The 17,810-nt window shown below is 39.6% G+C and overlaps 2 protein-coding genes across 2 annotated transcripts in view; both read right to left on the reverse strand.

The window, feature by feature from the left end:
• The window catches only part of tjp1b (tight junction protein 1b), a 116,510-nt gene extending 112,577 nt beyond the window's left edge, over positions 1-3,933 (reverse strand). The window contains exons 1-2 of the mRNA XM_088339997.1: positions 3,484-3,933; positions 2,682-2,790 (exon numbers count right to left, since the gene is read on the reverse strand). Coding sequence (XP_088196123.1) covers positions 2,682-2,790; positions 3,484-3,928 — 554 coding nt within the window. The 5' untranslated portion in view covers positions 3,929-3,933. The remainder of the gene's footprint in view (positions 1-2,681; positions 2,791-3,483) is intronic.
• An 879-nt stretch (positions 3,934-4,812) lies between these two features.
• duox (dual oxidase) overlaps positions 4,813-17,810 on the reverse strand; it is a 36,131-nt gene continuing 23,133 nt past the window's right edge. The window contains exons 24-33 of the mRNA XM_088340008.1: positions 17,519-17,749; positions 16,552-16,651; positions 14,800-14,849; positions 14,576-14,703; positions 14,338-14,491; positions 12,276-12,508; positions 11,937-12,095; positions 9,752-9,907; positions 8,896-9,024; positions 4,813-7,189 (exon numbers count right to left, since the gene is read on the reverse strand). Coding sequence (XP_088196134.1) covers positions 7,067-7,189; positions 8,896-9,024; positions 9,752-9,907; positions 11,937-12,095; positions 12,276-12,508; positions 14,338-14,491; positions 14,576-14,703; positions 14,800-14,849; positions 16,552-16,651; positions 17,519-17,749 — 1,463 coding nt within the window. The 3' untranslated portion in view covers positions 4,813-7,066. The remainder of the gene's footprint in view (positions 7,190-8,895; positions 9,025-9,751; positions 9,908-11,936; positions 12,096-12,275; positions 12,509-14,337; positions 14,492-14,575; positions 14,704-14,799; positions 14,850-16,551; positions 16,652-17,518; positions 17,750-17,810) is intronic.

The raw sequence follows: 17,810 nt of genomic DNA on the forward strand, positions 1-17,810 counted from the left end.
CCACCTCATATTTTGTATTGTCCTGTCTTTTTCCGACTGCCAGGCTGGTGGTGATACGAAGGAGAAGGACGATTTGAGATGAGTCAGCACACCAGCGTCTGACCTGAAGCATGTCAACGCCTGCATAGACCAGGTGGCAGAGATGGGAAGCTGCGTCATTGCCATCATGGACTTTCTGGACTAGTGTACAGGCTGGGGGCGTTGTTGCTGTCATGCACTTTACGGACAAATTTCAATATGTTACGTTATGTTATGTTCTCTTTTATTGATGTTTACTATGTTTGTGTACTGTAACTTAATGCTAAATCTATTCCACCCTGGTCATCCTGGAAGGGGGGTCACCACTTGTGAGGCCCCTTCTCAAGGTTTCTTTTTTCCTCACGCTGAGGTTTTGAGTTTTTCCTTGCCCGCCTGTGGGTTTAAGATCAGGTAATGGTGTAATTGTAATCCTGTGCAGTCCTTTGAGACATTTTTGTGATTAAGGGCTGTATAAATAAATGTGACTTGACTTGACTTGTCCTGGAGAATAATATTGGCCAGTCCTGATGATCTTGTGATTGGACTATACAACTGAAGTTTTTGTCTGCGCACAGTTGACAACAGTTCTTCGTAGGGTCCAATGTGCCCTTTAAAGGTGTTGCGCATTGTTTTGTTTGTCACATAGGGCTACGTAGCTGATGCCTACAAGTTTCCTTGAGCATTGCATTGCCATGGCCTGGATTTTCCTTTTCACTTTAGTCCATGTCTCACAAGTGTAGAGGAAGATGGAAGTAACAAGTGATTGCATGAGTCTGATCTTTGAGTTCACTGTCATGTTCTTGTCCCTTCAGTTGGGTTTAAGTTCAGCAAGTGTGGCTATGGGTTGAGATATCTTGGCCATGATTTCTGTTCTTGACCCCTTTTCTGATATGACAGCTCCAAGATATTTAAATTTGGTGACACGTTCTTGCTCTTTGTGGTTGATGGTGATGTTTGTGATACCTTGCGTATCGTTGGTCATCACTTTGGTTTTACTTTTTGCAATAGTTCTTTGATTGCAAACAAACTTATGAAATTAATTAGTTTGACTTGTTTAAACAAGTTACATATTTATAACAACATTATAAAAAAGTCCTCTCACCCTGGCCACACCACCTCTTTGACCCGTTGCCCTCTGGTAGGCGCTATAGGTCCTCTAAAACAAGGACTAACAGGCTAAGAGAAAGTTTCTTCCCCAGGGCCAACCCCACCCTACTAAGCAAGTTAGGCCAGTGTCCAAGAACTACCCTGTAAATATCTTTGCCTATTTAGCCTGACATTCTTCTTGTCTTAAAATTCCAATTCTTTTTTTTTTTTTTTACATGATTATCATGACGGCCATGTCTGAACTTGTTGTAAACGATGTTCACTGTGTTGTTGTCAATGACAACGAAGGCATTTCTATTCAATTCTAAGCCAAGCATGAGTGTATGTTTTCTATATTGGATATATCTGGATTTAAAAAAGCCCAAAGATAAGGCCCTAGTGGCCTGCCTTTGCCTGCAATTGCTATGTTTTTCGACACACGAGTGCCTCAGTTCTCTTACATACGGTTACAAACTAATCAATGTATAGAACACATAGACAACTACACTCATATTATGTTTAAATTGTACCAAGCAAAACAATTTTGTATTAAAATATACACCCTCTCTGTTTATTGAGAACTAACTCAAGCAAAGGGAGCTGGGAGAGGAAACCACAGTATCCCCTTCATCATAAGTCGGGGACCTTTAGGACCCAAAGAGCCATAAAAGCAAAATATTACGATTTTTTTTAAGAGAGAGCCATACAAGTACAGTATTTTAAGAGAAAATTCAACCAAACTGCCAAACCCGCTCTCCAGGTAAAAGCCAAATCTTCAACGCATTTTGTTTCACTGTGTGACATTTGATCATCTGATCAAATTTATGAAAAAATAATCATGCCAGAGCCTGTGTCCCATATCAACATAAACATACCACTTAAAATTTGTCTCCCTCCTGCAGTTACTTAAAGAGTATTGAGGCTCATTTGGACTTGGCCATTTTTGTTGTAAATGATGGTTTCAAAACAAGGTACAAGCAAAGTTCTTATGTAAAAATGTCATGAAATACGGTAAAATAGAAAGATATTTCGGCGCAGCGTGAAGGCAATTTGTGTGCTGTGTGCATAACTCAGCCCATCCTACCGCTCACCCGATCAAATTGCTCTGGGTGCTTGGCTGGCATTTTGGGGTGTTTAAAATTTGTTCTGTGGGTTTTTTTGTCATAAAGTGTCACATCAATTCTTTAATAAGCTTCCATGTAAAGGATTCCTTATAGACAAAACGGGGACTGTTGATGTGACACCCTGACCTTGAACTGTAGTTTAAACTGCCCGTTAAATACTGGACTGAGCAATTGCAATTTGAATGTTGCTTCGGCTTCGTATGAACAACCTTCGGTTTTGCGCACACCTACATCGAAACTCCCTGGAGAAATTAAAAGTGAGTCTTATTTTATTTTCGAGCCATAAGTACTCATGAAAAGAGCCATATATGTCTCACGAGCCATGGGTTCCCAATCCCTGCCCCACACTATCCTATTATAACGACCTTCAACATAATTTTCACAAGATAATAACATCATGCTCAATTAGGGCAGTAACATAAAACTGTGATTTCTAATGATCCTCTATCTTACCTCGAGCCAAACTCAGGCTCAGTGTACATAGGAGCCAAGCAAACATATCCTTCAGAATTGTTTGGGAGTATGGGGAGCCCTGTTTTCTTCTCCCCTCCTGGATTTCCATCTGTTAAAGCAGAATATATATCAATTAGCCAAGTTCTCTACATTTAGAATGAAGTTATAAAGAAGTCAGTTTGGACTATGTTATACGGGGTCATTCCACAAAACACACTACAAATGAACTCACACACTTTTAATAGATTGCTTGCAGTCTTACTTAAAAATGTGATACGACAATGGATACCAAATCTGAAGTGTTTGAAGTGAACTAGAATGTAGTCAGTGACACAAAGTTTCTCTGATAAAAGAGCACTCATATTGGTGTAGCTCCCAGATGTCAAAGAGTTACAACAGTGCTGCTAAAATTAATGTAGTTTTGCCCTCTTTTAGTCCAACTGTGAGCTAGTCCAAGCATGAAATTCTAATTGAGAACACCCAGGGGTATCATATTGATTAGGGCGTTTGTATGCCACAGACAGACGGCCATATGCTGTCAGAGGCCAGTTCTAAAGACTGTCGGGCTCAGTAATCCCCTCAGCCTTCCCCGGTTTAAGAAGCTATTTTTTGCGGGCTCTTAGTCTGCCGGACTGCCTTAATACAAAGTAGTTTCCCGCTCCAGATATGTATTTCAATTGATCCTACTCTTGGATAAACTGCTTTTGTTTTCTCGAGTAAGTTCAAAAAAAGGGCACCAACATGTTGAAAAGCAAAGACATACACTAGCATCCGATTTTTCACAAGTCTGGCATGATCATACCTCCGCCGTCCAAGAGAAAGCAGGTAAGCAGGTGGGGAGAGGTCTCTTCCAAGACCGAGCAGAAAGAGCAGAACGCAGCGGGTCCTTTGGACGACAGTCGGTCCAGGAAGATCTCTGAGCGCCTTTTGTTAGACTCCTGCCCTAGGATTTCCTTGTACTCCCCAAGAGAGAAGACCTTATCGTAGACTAAGTAGGGTAGCACAGCATTGAGGTCCAGCTCGCTCACTAGTTTTTGCCTGTGCTGTTTGAGGATCTTGGCGGCCCAGCGCTCCTTTTGCTTGACGCACGGCTTCCTAGCGGATTTCTGATGCTGCTGATACTGCCGCTTGTGTTTCCTCACAAACCATTTCTTCCTCCCGCTGCCAAACATCTTCAAGTTGAACAGGCCCTCCAACACTTCGTCCACAGCTCTATCGGCACACTTCCCAAAGGAAGGCAGGTGCATATTTCATGCCGGGGAAGCCACCGTGCCAGCTCGTTTGGAGAAGCACACTTTTTTTTTGTTGTTGACCAAGTCAGGACGAGACAATCTGGACAGAAGCTGACTTCTAGCTGGGTACTTACCAAGACTAAGAAGATTATCATACTCTTAAATACACCAATGCTAACGGCTAACGTACTGAGCAGACACAATGTAATTCAAAACGCCCGGACCTGTTTTGTTATTGATGATAATGTAGCTCTGTAGATTTCCTTCATCCTAAAGGGACAGAGTGTAATATTTGACCACTAGATGTCACTGTATTTGTAGTGCAACTGAAAACGAATGTGGCTCAAAGTGACAAAAACACACAATTCTTCATCTCATTATTCTGCCCAGCCTTTCATATGGTTTGTTTTTTGGGGGTACAATCATTTTAGCTCCCTCTAGGTGAGCCTCGTGTTATGTAAAATAAATAAATAAGATTCTCGACCAACGATTATTTTTCTCAAAATCCACGTTTATGCAATAGTTCGTATTTTTGCTTATTGTTCAAATTGTTTAAGGGTGTTTTTAACCACTAGAGGGCGCTAAATAATACACAATGACACAGGCACAAGCTGAAAAGCATTTTAAACAGGAAAGATAGCAAGGTTAGTTGTTTTTGAAGTGACAGAAAATAATAATGAACAAAGCAATTAATGATTTTGTTTCTTTGAAGAAGGATTTTGGATTCTGATCTTGTCCGTCAGGTGTTCGTTAAATTCTGGGTGAGGTGAATGTTGGTAAATTAAAAGGCTGCAGATCAACTGCTTCTCGAGAAGGTTTTATTGGCAGAATATATCCTGGAGACCACCGCAATACAAGTCTTCAATCGAACAATTTTAGCAATATACTCCCAATGACATTTTGAAGCAAGACTTTTCTACCTTTTCTGAGGCGTTGTATGAGTCAACAGGAAACCGCAACTTCAGTTTGTGCGCCCTTAAACAAGCTTCCAGTTGCTTCACCTTTTCACAGTGTTTAATTCCAGGTAGCTTTTTGTAATCAGCGTGTTTTGTCTGACTGTGCCTCTTTATATTATATTCTTCAAAAACAGCCGCAGTGTGTTCTTGGCAAATAAGGTAGTTATTTCAGATTTCATTGAAAAAAATACAGAGGCTCGCGTGTTAAAAAAGTGTGAGTACCCCCTGATAAAAAGTAGCCACCAGATACAGTATGTGTGTTTAACAAGAGAGGAAATATCACCTTTGTCTCCAGGCTATATTATTAGTGTGAATGTGACCTCAGTTCAGACAAAATTATAATAGTTTGTCATATCGAGCCTAGGTCATGAGCAAAATCTAGCAGACCGAAGGAGGACACTTTAAGGGCAGATGAATGTGTTGTGTTGAAAATTATAATAAAAAGGTAACGCTGCATTAAGCAGAACGTCCTTTTGAAGAGCATTAGATACTGAAAGCTCACTGCTTACCAGAAGAGGGAGCCATTTGATTAAGAGAAGATTAATTCAGTGCTCATTCACATTTGTGGGACAATAAATGATAATTATCCTGTTCTACTGAATAAGATCATGGAAATAGAAATATTCAGTTTGAGAGTCAAAACAGGACATATTTTTTTGACTGTTGTTACTGTAATATAAGTCTTAAGGACAGGCGTTTCTGGATTTATTATCAACTTGGAAAGTTAGGACAAGCTGAAAGGGTGAAAAAAAGTCAACGGGAATGTGCCTTTTGTTGGTTCAATGCAATAGCCATCGTGCTGTTCCCTGGTCACTTGAGGAACTACAGACTTTAAGGAAAGTTAACCATCGAGCTGATCATGATGATGCAAGCAGATTTATTGCAGAGTAGAATTGCCAAGTGGGTAGCATGGCAGATGATTGGTTAGCGCGCCCACAGCAAAGTTCTGAGGTCATGGGTTAAAAAACAATCTAATCTTCCTTGTGCATGTTCTGTCGTTTGTCTCAAACGGTTTTAGTATCAAAACTATATGTTAATGTTTAATGTTGATCATTTTCTTGTAATGGGAGTATTATCACTTCCTTGTAGAACTGGCACAAGTATTAACGGTCAGCAATTGTATCACAAAATCATTGAAGTCATCCTAGAACAACGCAAGAAATGACAGGATTGGAGAAAGTCAAGTGTGTCAATATGGCTTCTATCGTGGTTATCTTTCATAATCGCAGTCTTCTGTTTGCAAAGCTTTTTATGGAGTGTGACTCGTAGTGGGAAGTAACAGTAAAATTTGAATCTTGACAATTCCCACCCACGACAAATATCCATTCATCATTTGAACTATTAATCATTACGTTTTGGTATGCAAAGCTAAATGTGCAGCTGTTAAACAAAGTGTCTTCTATGATTCATTTGAATCCTTTATGAAACCAATTTATAAATGCCCTTTATTGAAAAAAATATTTTACGATAACGTTGCGATGGTGCTATAAAATACAATACCGCCAAAATATGGGTAATTGATGGTAAATGAGAGTAGGCATGGAAAATCACGGTTAAAATCCTAAAAGTGTGGTCATATTCTGTTATTAAACACTAGATGCAACATTTTGGGGTTACTACATTTTATAATTCTACTTGTTAGACTTAATTTTAATCAAAATGGATAACAAAAAATGTATCAGTACATTTGGCATGCTATAGCACATTTCATATTTAACAACTTTTAAGTCAAGATGCATTTATTTGCATAGCTCTTAATCACAAACTATCTCAAGACTGCACAGGTCACAATTACATCCTCCCCTGATCTTAAACCAACATCGGGCAAGGAGAAACTCAAAAACCTCAAAATGAGGAAAATGGTGTACTTATCTACTTTGACTTGATCTTTAGCCTAAGATCAAAGATATAAACCTGGTAAAATAAACCATGATGACCAAAAGTTTTTAGTACAGTAATTCCTCAAATTTTGAATGAAGTGTTTTAATGGTAAAGGATAATAATAAGATAAGAAAATGATGTGATCGTTATAAAAGGTGGGGCATCAAAATGCTTTACTTTCCAGTACCTACAGTACATGGAATCATTGTATATGCATTAGAGTAAAATATTTAGGTTTTTTTTTGTGCCAATTTACTTAATGATCAATAGAGCACATTGCAACATTTCATTCTGAAAAATATCTTCTGCATTCCATTTAAAAATTCTCATAATGGTGCATGAACAATGCCTGGTCCTTCTTGTTCATATGCTGACAGGCTTTCTCCACATTCTTAGTTAGACCAGGCGGTCCACAGCTGAACACGCCAATCTTTGTCGCCTGCCAAAGGAAAAAGAAAAAAATACCGTCAACCAATGTTCCCTCTAAGCTGCAATCGCGCACTGCCCGCAAATTCTCAGCGCACAAGAAAATCTATCCAGCGCAATGTTCCCTCTAAGCTGCGTGTGTGCACGACTGCACACTACCCAGAGTTTTTCCGCGCACAAAAAAATCTAGCCAGCTCACAAAAATCAGGGCTCGAATTTGCTAATTAAGAAGCGAATTAAGTCAAAGTTACAGTGCATGAAGGTAAAAATACAAGGGTTCCCTTGATGTTGTGTTCTAAATGCGGTATTTGGAAGTCAAGGTCGAAGTAGAACGAAGTTGAGTAACGTCAGTACAGTTTTTCGAGAACCGGCTACTTCGGCTCGGCTCACAAAAAGGAACCAGCTCTATTCGGGTCCTAAACGGCTCTTCAGGTTGTTTTTCATCTCTATATGACCAAACATTATGTAAATTTATGCACAAAATGACTTAAAGGAAGGGAGAATAGAACAAAAACGAAAAAATACCAAAATGAAAAAGGAGTGAAAAGCTGAGAAAAAAAGAAACAAAAGAAAGAGAAAAAAGAAGGAAAAATTCAGAAAAAAAAAACAGAAAAAAAGAAAAGAAAGAAACAAAAGAAAAAAGTAAATAGAAAACAAAAAGAAAAAAGTAACAGCTAGGAAAAAATAAACACAATAAGATTTTGAAAACAGGGAAAAAGAAGAAAAAGTTTGTATTGCATGCAAATAATTTCCAATTATACCAAGTCAATCTTGTTGCCAACATTGTACTTCCACTCAAAAATGTGATTAAATACAGTTGTGTATCGAGCAATAAGCCCCCAAAAATGTTAGTATTATGCGACAAAAGATACCAGGAAAAAAAAGAAATGGAAATCTTGTTAAAGAATTGTTGTAAAAACAAATGACGTTTGTAGGCCGTACAACCTTTGCAATAATACATTAGTCAATTTATTCAAAAGTGAATTTTTTTTTGCATTGCCGGAAACTCGGCAAAATGTAACGTGATGTCAAGTTTTGGACATGTTTGATAATGACTTAGTTGCCACACTTGGGATTGCTGTTGCTCACTGTTGTTACAAGCGTTGCTCACCGACTTAGTGTGAACGCTCAGACCCGTGGAAAATTACAGGGAACATTGCTGTCAACTGTTTAATGTCGTTATCAAATATTTACACATTTAGTACTTGAAATTGTTTAAAGAGCGCATTTGTTATTTTTGCTTCCTCGTGGTGTCACAAGACTTGCTAGGTGCGTGACGCATATCGTTATCATACATTAACTTATTAACTAGTATTACCATGGGTTCATTCTTCTCGGCCTTCCCCTAGTGTCACAAAACCCTGATGTCGAAAAAAAATTCTGGATGGGAAATTCCCTATCGAGTGTTGGACCAAATGACGGAATATGATCAAGTTAATATGCTTAAATTGTTTTCAATAAAATGCCGGTAGAGCAAATTGGTCAGAGAGTGTGACTGCACGATGCTGCTCCTTCCACATGCGTAAATCAAGCTTGAGTGTCCGTTGTCTATGTTTTTTTCTGGATTGAGCAAAGCCCAAGGAAAAGGGCCCGTCGGACTGCCTTTGCCTGAAATTTCTCAGATTTGACCCATGTTTGTGCGTTGATTCTATCCTATTTATTCACATAATTTCTAGCATATCCATAAAACTCCTCAGCGACACTCTCCAAAAGACTGACCTCTGAATGAACTTCCTGCAGGGATCTGAAAAAGGACACGAAGGGCGGCCGGCCAAAATGGGTGACAGATTTGAGGCCAGTGAACAGGCTGCGGCTCCACATTTTTTGGAAATGGCGTTCACACACATACTATTGGCACATACAAAATAAAACAGACCTATGATTACACATTTAACACGTGATGCACTTAAAATAACTTACTTTAGTTCTACTTTTCTTAAACTAGATATTGCTTTAGAGTGCCATGTCAAATTTTGTTTCAATGGAAAAAAAAGACAATTCAATTCAATGAGTATGGAAAACTCTCTCAGAGACTACTTAGCTAATAAGAATGCAAAGCACAATGCACAATATGATTCCATGAAGCAGCGAGACGTTGAACCATGTTATAACTGTCAAGATTGCTCATTGCACCCGCCTGTGCCCACTTGTTTGGCGCCAGCTGCTGCTAGTTGCCTGATTCATTCCCCTCCTATTTATACCCAGTGTTCCAGTCACTCCTTCTCAGTCCGTCAGTGAACCTCTGCAGACGCAAGGCAAGACTCTGGCTCCCGTTTGCTCCGGCTAACAACCCGTTTATGACCACCGACCACGTTCTGATCTCTTGTTCCGGCTATCGACCCGTTTTTGCCCCTGACCACAGTCCGGTCTTCCGTCCCGGCGAATCACTTCTGCATTCCGATCACGCTCCAATCCCTTGAGCTGCTTGCTCCCTCTATCCAGCGAGCACCGGATCGCTGGCGTTTGTTTCCTCTATATCCCAATAAACTTTTGTGTGAAACGTTACGCGATTGGGTCGACCATTTGTTCTGGTTCTGAAAATGACACAAGATTTCTGTACTGTATTTGGGCTCACCATCATAGTAGTACGCAGGTCAAACTTGTGGGCCACCTGAGTTATATAAGTGTGAACTGACACCAGCTCCAGCGAGTCCATCTCTTCCACCTCCCTGATGATGTCGGACACCCACTCAAACTGTTGCTGCGTGCGTGTCACCCAGATGAAGTACACCTGAAAAAAAACGATATTGTAATATTGCATTTTTTCTCAGAGGATAAAGAATATATTTAATGTGAGTTACAGCTGAAATATTTTGAGAAATGAATTCATTGGAATTTAAAAGACAAAAACTGTCATGATTACTGATGTGACTCAGCTGTGCCCGCTCATTGGGCGCCAACTGCCGCGGGTTCTGATTGGCTCCCTGTCGGTATTTGAACTCAGTCCTGTCAGTCCCCTGGGGTCAGTCCTTCTGCGAACCTCTGTTATTACAAGGCAAGCCTTTTTTCGACCCTGACTCCCGCCTGTCCCGTTTTTGCTCCCAACCACTTCTGCTCTCCCGTCCCGACTTATGACCCGTTTTTGATCCCGACCACATCTGCTCTCTCGTCCCGGCTTACGAGTCGTTTCTGACTCCGACCACGTCTTGCTCTCCCAGTACCTGCTACCGACCAGGCTTCCGCCCCTGACACCGTCATCGTTCGCTACGGAAGATCCACTTCCGCATTCGGATCACAATCCGAGTTCGAGAGCGACTTGCTTCCCTCGCCCAGCGAACACCGGATCATGGGCGCAGCCCCTCCTCTCTCTTTCAATAAAACTTGTAGTAAACATCACAGAATTGGTTGCTGTTTCCGTTCTGGTCCTGCCAAAAACTCATTTTTATACTACAACTTCAAAGGCATCTAACATACAAATATTGTATGTATTTAAGTCTCAATTCCTGTATGGCTAAAATGATTTAGTTTCATAAAAATATGTTTTCGTGTTAAAGAGTAACTCTATTCTATAATCCTTATTAAAAGTTTTTATCCAGTGTTCCAGTACAAATTAAAACCATACTTTACAAGGAAAACTGAAAAAAAGCCCAAACATTTAATCTAGATTTAAGAAACACATACACAAAAATCTTTTATTCAAAATGTTTGTCTGTGAATTTGTTGTCAATCGTGTTTTTCTTCCAATGTGTGTGTTCATTCAAACTTGGCAAGAAGGTATCTTATCAAAATAAAGCCTGGAGCTGATTATCAGTTCCCCAAAATGTTTTTTTCGCAGAATATTCTGTGCAAAAATGACACACAAAGGCTGTAGCAATTCACAAGTGTGAGGTCAATAAGGGCTTACCACTTTCTTACACTAACAGAAGTGCAGTGCACAAATGATACAGAAAATATGGAATTTTTCACTAAACAAACCCAAAAGTATTTGGATAATGAGTCTTTGTCTAAGCCGGTTATAGCAAGTACCAACTCACGTAGATCTGATAACTCTGAAGGCCACATCTGGTTACAATTTGGCACAACTGAAATAATGGAAAATCACGACTAAATTAATGAAGTTATATAATTGCTACTAAATAAATGATAAAGTTATTGTATAATTGAACAAATTAAACAATCATGAATGAATGAAAAAATGTTAACGTAATCTGTCAGAAAAGGAAAATACATATGCTTATTTAATAGTACCCCTTTGACTTTCTTAATAATTGCGTCTCACTGTTAGACCTTCTGTGTATTTACATATAACAAACACCTCATGACACATTTCTCTTCATCATCAATATCAGTAACATCACCATAACTATTTTCACCGTCATCATTATCATCATCATCATTGCTGTCTCCAGACATTTTCAGCATACTATATAATAAGAGTATCTAATTATAACAACAATAATTGATGCTCACAGTGACAGCTGACTGTTTTGTGGTGTATGTTGTCCATTATGCAAAATATCTTTGAACCTATTGCTAGAGGAGGGCCGCCCCAGGCAGTCGGACCACCCATTGCTAAGTGTCCTGATATCATGACTAAATATAAGCAGTGAGATATTTCAATACTACAAAAAATGTATTTCTGTTTTTTGTCGGTGGATCCTGGTAGCTTTTGTATTTTGAAATGAGGCACACTGGTTTGCTATGTACATGACTTTTAAAAAACGTCTTGCCCCGCTTCCTACTATACCATAAAGCTTTTCAGTACTATCTTCATTGCGACGTGTTGAGTGATCGATCCATACCGTTAGAAAGAGACACACCTTTTGACACTGAATCTTTGACTTAATGGAAGACTTGAACACCAGGTCCTTGAGAATGGAGGCAAACGGAGTGACGCCGATGCCTCCCCCCACCAAAACCGACACCTCAAAGTCAGTCCAGTCCTGGTGTCCCTCTCCAAACGGACCATCTAGATAAATCTGTGACAAACAGAACACAAGCCCTCATCATTACATTTCAGTATGATATTGCTATAGAAAGTACTATACATTATATGAAATGGACCTTCATATTTGTTTCACCACTAGGAGGCGCTAAATAAAACACAACGTCCCTTTAAAAAACAAGTTCAAACATAAAAAAGATACTGATCGTTATACCTTTGGATAGGCTCCAAGCTCGATCAGACTTTCTTCACTGTAGAGCTCTCTGAGCCGACTGGTCCAAGGCCCCACGGCCCTGATGTGTAAGCTGAGGGTCTCCTCGTGAGGGGCCGACGTCAACGTGAAGGGGTGGTACTCATCCGTGCCCAGCTTAATGCATGCAATGCGAACCCACTGGCCGGAACGATACACAAAACCCTTTGGTCTCTTGAACTCCAGATGAGTTACGCCTGCAGGAAAGTAAGTAAAGTCACAGAAATAATTCACTTTGAAGTTATGTTTGTGGCCAGAGGCAATCAAGTACCAGCCTTGGATTTTGATGCCACTAGCGGAAAATTAAAGGGACAGAGTGTATTGTTAAGGGCAACCTAGTGGTAAAAAAAACCCCAACTTCTTTCAATTGACATAATTACATAATTATTGCCCATCTTGCTGATAGGTACCCAAAAATTGAGATGTAAAATGGTGCGTTTAGGTCTCTTTATTTCTCTGTAGTTTGTATTGTTATCTCTCACTTTTTTTAAGCGGCACGCCAGCTGAGTGGTTAGCATGTCGGTGGAAAAGTTCTTAAGGTCATGGGTTCAAATCCAGCTACCAGCCTTCCTGTGCGGGGTTTTCATGTTTTCCTTGTGCTTGCGTGGGTTTCCACTGAGAACTCCGGTTTCCTCCCACATTCCAAAAACATGCATGTCAGGTTAATTGCGCAGTCCAAATTGTCCCTAGGTGTGAATGAGCGAGTGAGTTGTCTGTCTTTTTATGCCATGCGACTGGGTGGCAACCAGTTCAGGGTGTCCCCTGCCCACAGCCCAAAGGTAGCTGGGATGGGCTCCAGCACCCCCGCCACTTAGAAATGTCCACTCTTTGAGGAAACCGAAGGTAAAAGGATACAGTTTATTTTTCCAACCTACTCAATGTCTCAATTATACTTTCTATTTATTTTGCAACGTGTTTGGTTAATAAAAATAGTGTGACTTTTCATGGAAAACACACTATTGTCTGGGTGACCTGAAACTTTTGAACGGTCAGTTGTGGTATTTTAACATACATTATGCCCACTGTTATATTCAGTACCAAAGACGTATTTTCACGTCATTTATATTTGTTCCCGCGCAGTGATTTTTTATTCAATGTAGAGCATATTGAACATATTGAGCAGATTTCGTAGGATATTCAATTTTGATCTACAGACTACTTATTAATGGGCGGCACAGAGGTGCTAAGTATTGAAAATCGTATTAAAGAGAATGAAGAGAATTTTCAGATCTGAGATTTTTTTTTGCCAAGTTGCTTAAAGAGAGACATTTTTATGTTGAAAGTTGTTTTTAGAAAATGTTATTAAACTTAAGATGACTGCAAACAACAAATTAGCAATTATCCATAACTTAATTTTACAAATTTTGTATGAATACATCCATCCATCAATTATCTGCAACGCTTATCCTCAGTAGGGTCGCGTGGGTGCCGGAGCCCATCCTAGCTATCTTCGGGCAGTAGGCAGGGGACACCCCAAACTGGTTGCCAGCCAGTCGCAGGGCACACAGAGACAGACAACGCACTTACTCATTCACACCTAGGGACAATTTGGATCGTCCAATTAACCTGACATGCATGTTTTTGGAATGTGGGAGGAGCGCCCGGAGCAAACCCATGCAAGAACATGCAAACTCCGCATAAGAGGATTCGATCCCATGACCTCAGAACTGAGCCGCGGACGTGGTCAGCCGCCGTGCTGCCCTGAATACAACTGTTTAAAATATTAAAATCAACATTTTCAGTAAACAAGAAAAAATAAACCTTGCTTGATTTTTTTCCGATTATTGTAATTTTCAAAGAAAATGCCTATTTAGAAATTTCCGATAAATTGGATGTTTCCTACTATCTGTTAGCCCTGCTGCCAGTTCAGCGCTTGTCTTGTTCATGGTCGTAAATGAGTTCATCATAATAAGCCCGCAAGGGAATTTCTAGTGCTAAAAAAACAATCATCGTTATCAGTACCGGAGAGAAAGCTTGACTTATGTCTGACAAAGGAAGGAAGGCGAATGAATATAATATCACAAACCTGAGGGAAGCAGCTCAGCTCTGATAACAGGAATCTCCACCTTCTTCCTGCTCAGACTGATAAGTTTGTCCAGCAGGAAAAGCAGCGCAGGCGGGATGAGGAAAATGTAGAAACGTGGCTCTTGAAGCATACGGAAACTGCCGTGAATAATTGTCTGCCGCACATGATCACAAAAACGTTAACCTCCCAAATTATTTACCAAAATATGTGTTTTTATCAAGCAGGGATGATCACTTACCAATACATACACGACGACATAAAGACGATGAGTGATCCAGAACCCTCGGAAACTGATGCGGCGAAAATAGTGGGAGGCGAAAACGTAAATGAAAGCCAAAGTGAGAAGAAGCAGAATACCGGTGAGACCTAACAAACATAACACAAGTAAAACATGGAGTTATATCGGAGTGTGACAAGGAATGCTGTATGTGCTCTGTGACATGTAAATCTAAAATACAAAACCTGGAACAGTTTGAAAGAACCACCATGACCACTTGAGAGGAAGTTCTGCCCTATAATAGGAACACATAAAACATAAACTGTCACTTACTTGGGAAAAAACAAACAAACAAAAACAAAAAAAAACGTTTTACAGAAGATAAAAAAAAAAACTATCTTTTTTCCCAAAATAAATTTTGGACACAAAAGGACCAATACATTTCATAGCAACAGTTTAAAAAAAAACATTACTCTTTTATAAGACCCGTGAGGTATGATTTGAATAATATACTGTCAAGTATTTTGTATCATTTTCACATATTTCCTCATTTAGAACTTATATATTTACTGTTGAAAAGGGTGGAGCTTATTTTCAAAGTTGCAAAAAGTCACTGTCCTACCCCCTAACTGTGTTCCATTACACAAAAGAACAATCGCTGTGCATTTTGGTCTGGATAGAATAAATTTTAGAGGTAACTCAATTGCTGAGAAGTTTTCATGGACCTTCCTGTTGGCTATTTTGATGTTGAACCACAGGAATGGGAATCACGGGATGACTTTAAACAAGCTTTAGAAACTGTTCAGGCGATCAGTGTGGCCAATGATCTTGCAGAACGAGGTGTGGCACTGATTCAGGACTACTGTGGTCATATCACCAATGATAAAACTGATCTGCAGCATCTGCTGCAAATTGCTGAAAAACACAGCAAAACCTTTCCGGACAGCCGTAAAGAGACTCTAATAAAGGACTGAATTTTTCTTCTTGTTTGTATTATCTACCAAAGCCATCATTATTTTGTGTGTGTAAACGGCTGATTTATACAGTGATTGAGTTACCTGGAAATATCAACTTACATGACTGAAACATCTACTGTGTAGGTTTTGATTAGAAGTGGAACATTTTTGTGGGGTAAGATAAAAGAATACATGAAAAAAAATGCTCACATAAACTCCACCCTACTGTTTAAAGAGGGCTCCACTCTTTTCGGCTCCCCTGTGTCGGCACAAAACATGTATGCCAGGTGACACATACATTGTATATTTATTGTATGTTTCTTCATTTACTAGTGTTATTACGGGCTCCATTCTTTTTGGCTTTTTCCTGATGCGTAAAGATAGGCAGAGTCATCTATTTTATTGCTCAGTTAATGATAAATGAAAAATGTGCTAGTCATGTACTCGCAAAAATACAGCTTTTTGGTAAACCACATATCAGGAGTGGATCATATGATATGTTACAATCATGTTATGGGGTTCAAAATTCGTAAATAAAATGATGGTTGTGTGGCAGATCAAGCAGAATATGATGGAGTATATAAAGCTTCAGAGTCTGTTGTGTTTGTCGTTATGGATTGAAGAATGCCCAAAGAAATGTGCCTGATGGCCTTTCTTTCTCTGTGATTGCTGTTTTGACCCATGTTAGTGTGGCGATTCTGTGATGTACAAACAAAATAATTTTGGATTTTTTTTTTTTTTACTCTTGTGGCAGCTGCAGTATTTCAAAAAAATCATCAGAGAAGGAATTTGAAACTTGAAAGATACCATCACCAATCCAAAATCGAAAATATTTTTGTAAAAAGTATGTACTTGCTATTAAAGAACAGAGGGCTAGTGAAATCTGATCAATTCTGCTTTGTTATGATTATTTTGTTCCTAAATTAAACACATTAAGGAGCATGAGACTATTAAACTTCCCCTTGTGCAGACATTATTTAACAAACTCAATGTTTCTCATCAGCCACACCATTAATTGGATATTACAAAATACTACATTACCCATTGTCAGTGAACACCTTTGGGAACAAACAGGCCAGGATGCTCATGTTACTAACGGAGAAGATGTAGATGTTGACCACGTGACCAAAGGTGTGAGAAACTACAAAAATAAAAAAAAGTTTTAATGAGAAGGTCTTTTTAGTGCAACCTCAATGCACAAAACAGGTACTCCTCTGAATTTCATGAATTACTATCAGATGATCAATATTTAAAAAAAAAAAATCATACAAGTAGAAGAAATGATTTCAAATCAGAGGAAAATATATAGAATTCTAGATCAATGATAAGTACTCAAACCTTTTTTCTCTGTTAATGTTACAACTTACATGACACTGGGGAGAGAGACTCATTTTTAGCAATATGCAGCTATTTGGATAGATACACCAACTGACAAAAGCAATAATAAGAATAATAGTCCTGTGTGGGTTCAAATCCAGCTACCGGACTTCCTGTGCGGAGTTTGTATGTTCTCCCCGTGCTTGCGAGGGTTTCCTCCTGGCACTCCGGTTTCTTCCCACATTCCAAAGACATGCATTTCTAAGCAGGTGGATTGGCCGGTTCAAATTGTCCCTAGGTGTGAATGAGCGAGCGAGTTGTCTGTCCCTGTGTGCCCTGCGATTGGCTGGCAACCAGTTCAGGGTGTCCCCTGCCCACTGCCCGATGATTGCTGGGATGGGCTCCAGCAACCCCCGCGACCCTGCTGAGGATAAATAATTATGATGAAATCTCTGAAGAAATTTGACGAGTGTACTACTTTTGTGACATACCGTGTAATTGCTATCATTGATCTGACGACAAGAATATAATCCTTAATTTTTAGGTTGACTTTCTTACAAATCTTAAAAGCTTTTATACATTTTAAAGGTGTGCTTGATATTCTTTTAAACGTATGTAAGTCCAAATATTCAAGTACTTCTTACACAACCTGGAGTCTTTTAAATTTCTATCAGTATGTAAACTATATTACTTGTGAGAAGGACAGCAGTAATGGCCATGGAGCGATGAAGGTCAATGGCGGCATCAAAGGGGATAAATCTGTTGAGGAAGGTCTCTCTGCAGACGGTGATGAGGTTGCGACAGACGGTGAGCAGCATGAAGGGAAACAGAAAGGAAATGGCTGCGGCCGAGCCACGGGATACCACAACGCCAACCGCTGACGTCTCGGGCATGCCCGTTGACGTGGCCTGCAAACTGTAGTCTGAGGAGAACATTTCAACTGAATCAGACCTTAACATAAATCAGCAGCACAGAATAAAACA

The sequence above is a fragment of the Urocampus carinirostris genome, chromosome 7 (genome assembly GCF_059441175.1).
Source record: "Urocampus carinirostris isolate Australia breed hairy pipefish chromosome 7, RoL_Ucar_1.0, whole genome shotgun sequence".
Classification (NCBI taxonomy): domain Eukaryota; kingdom Metazoa; phylum Chordata; class Actinopteri; order Syngnathiformes; family Syngnathidae; genus Urocampus; species Urocampus carinirostris.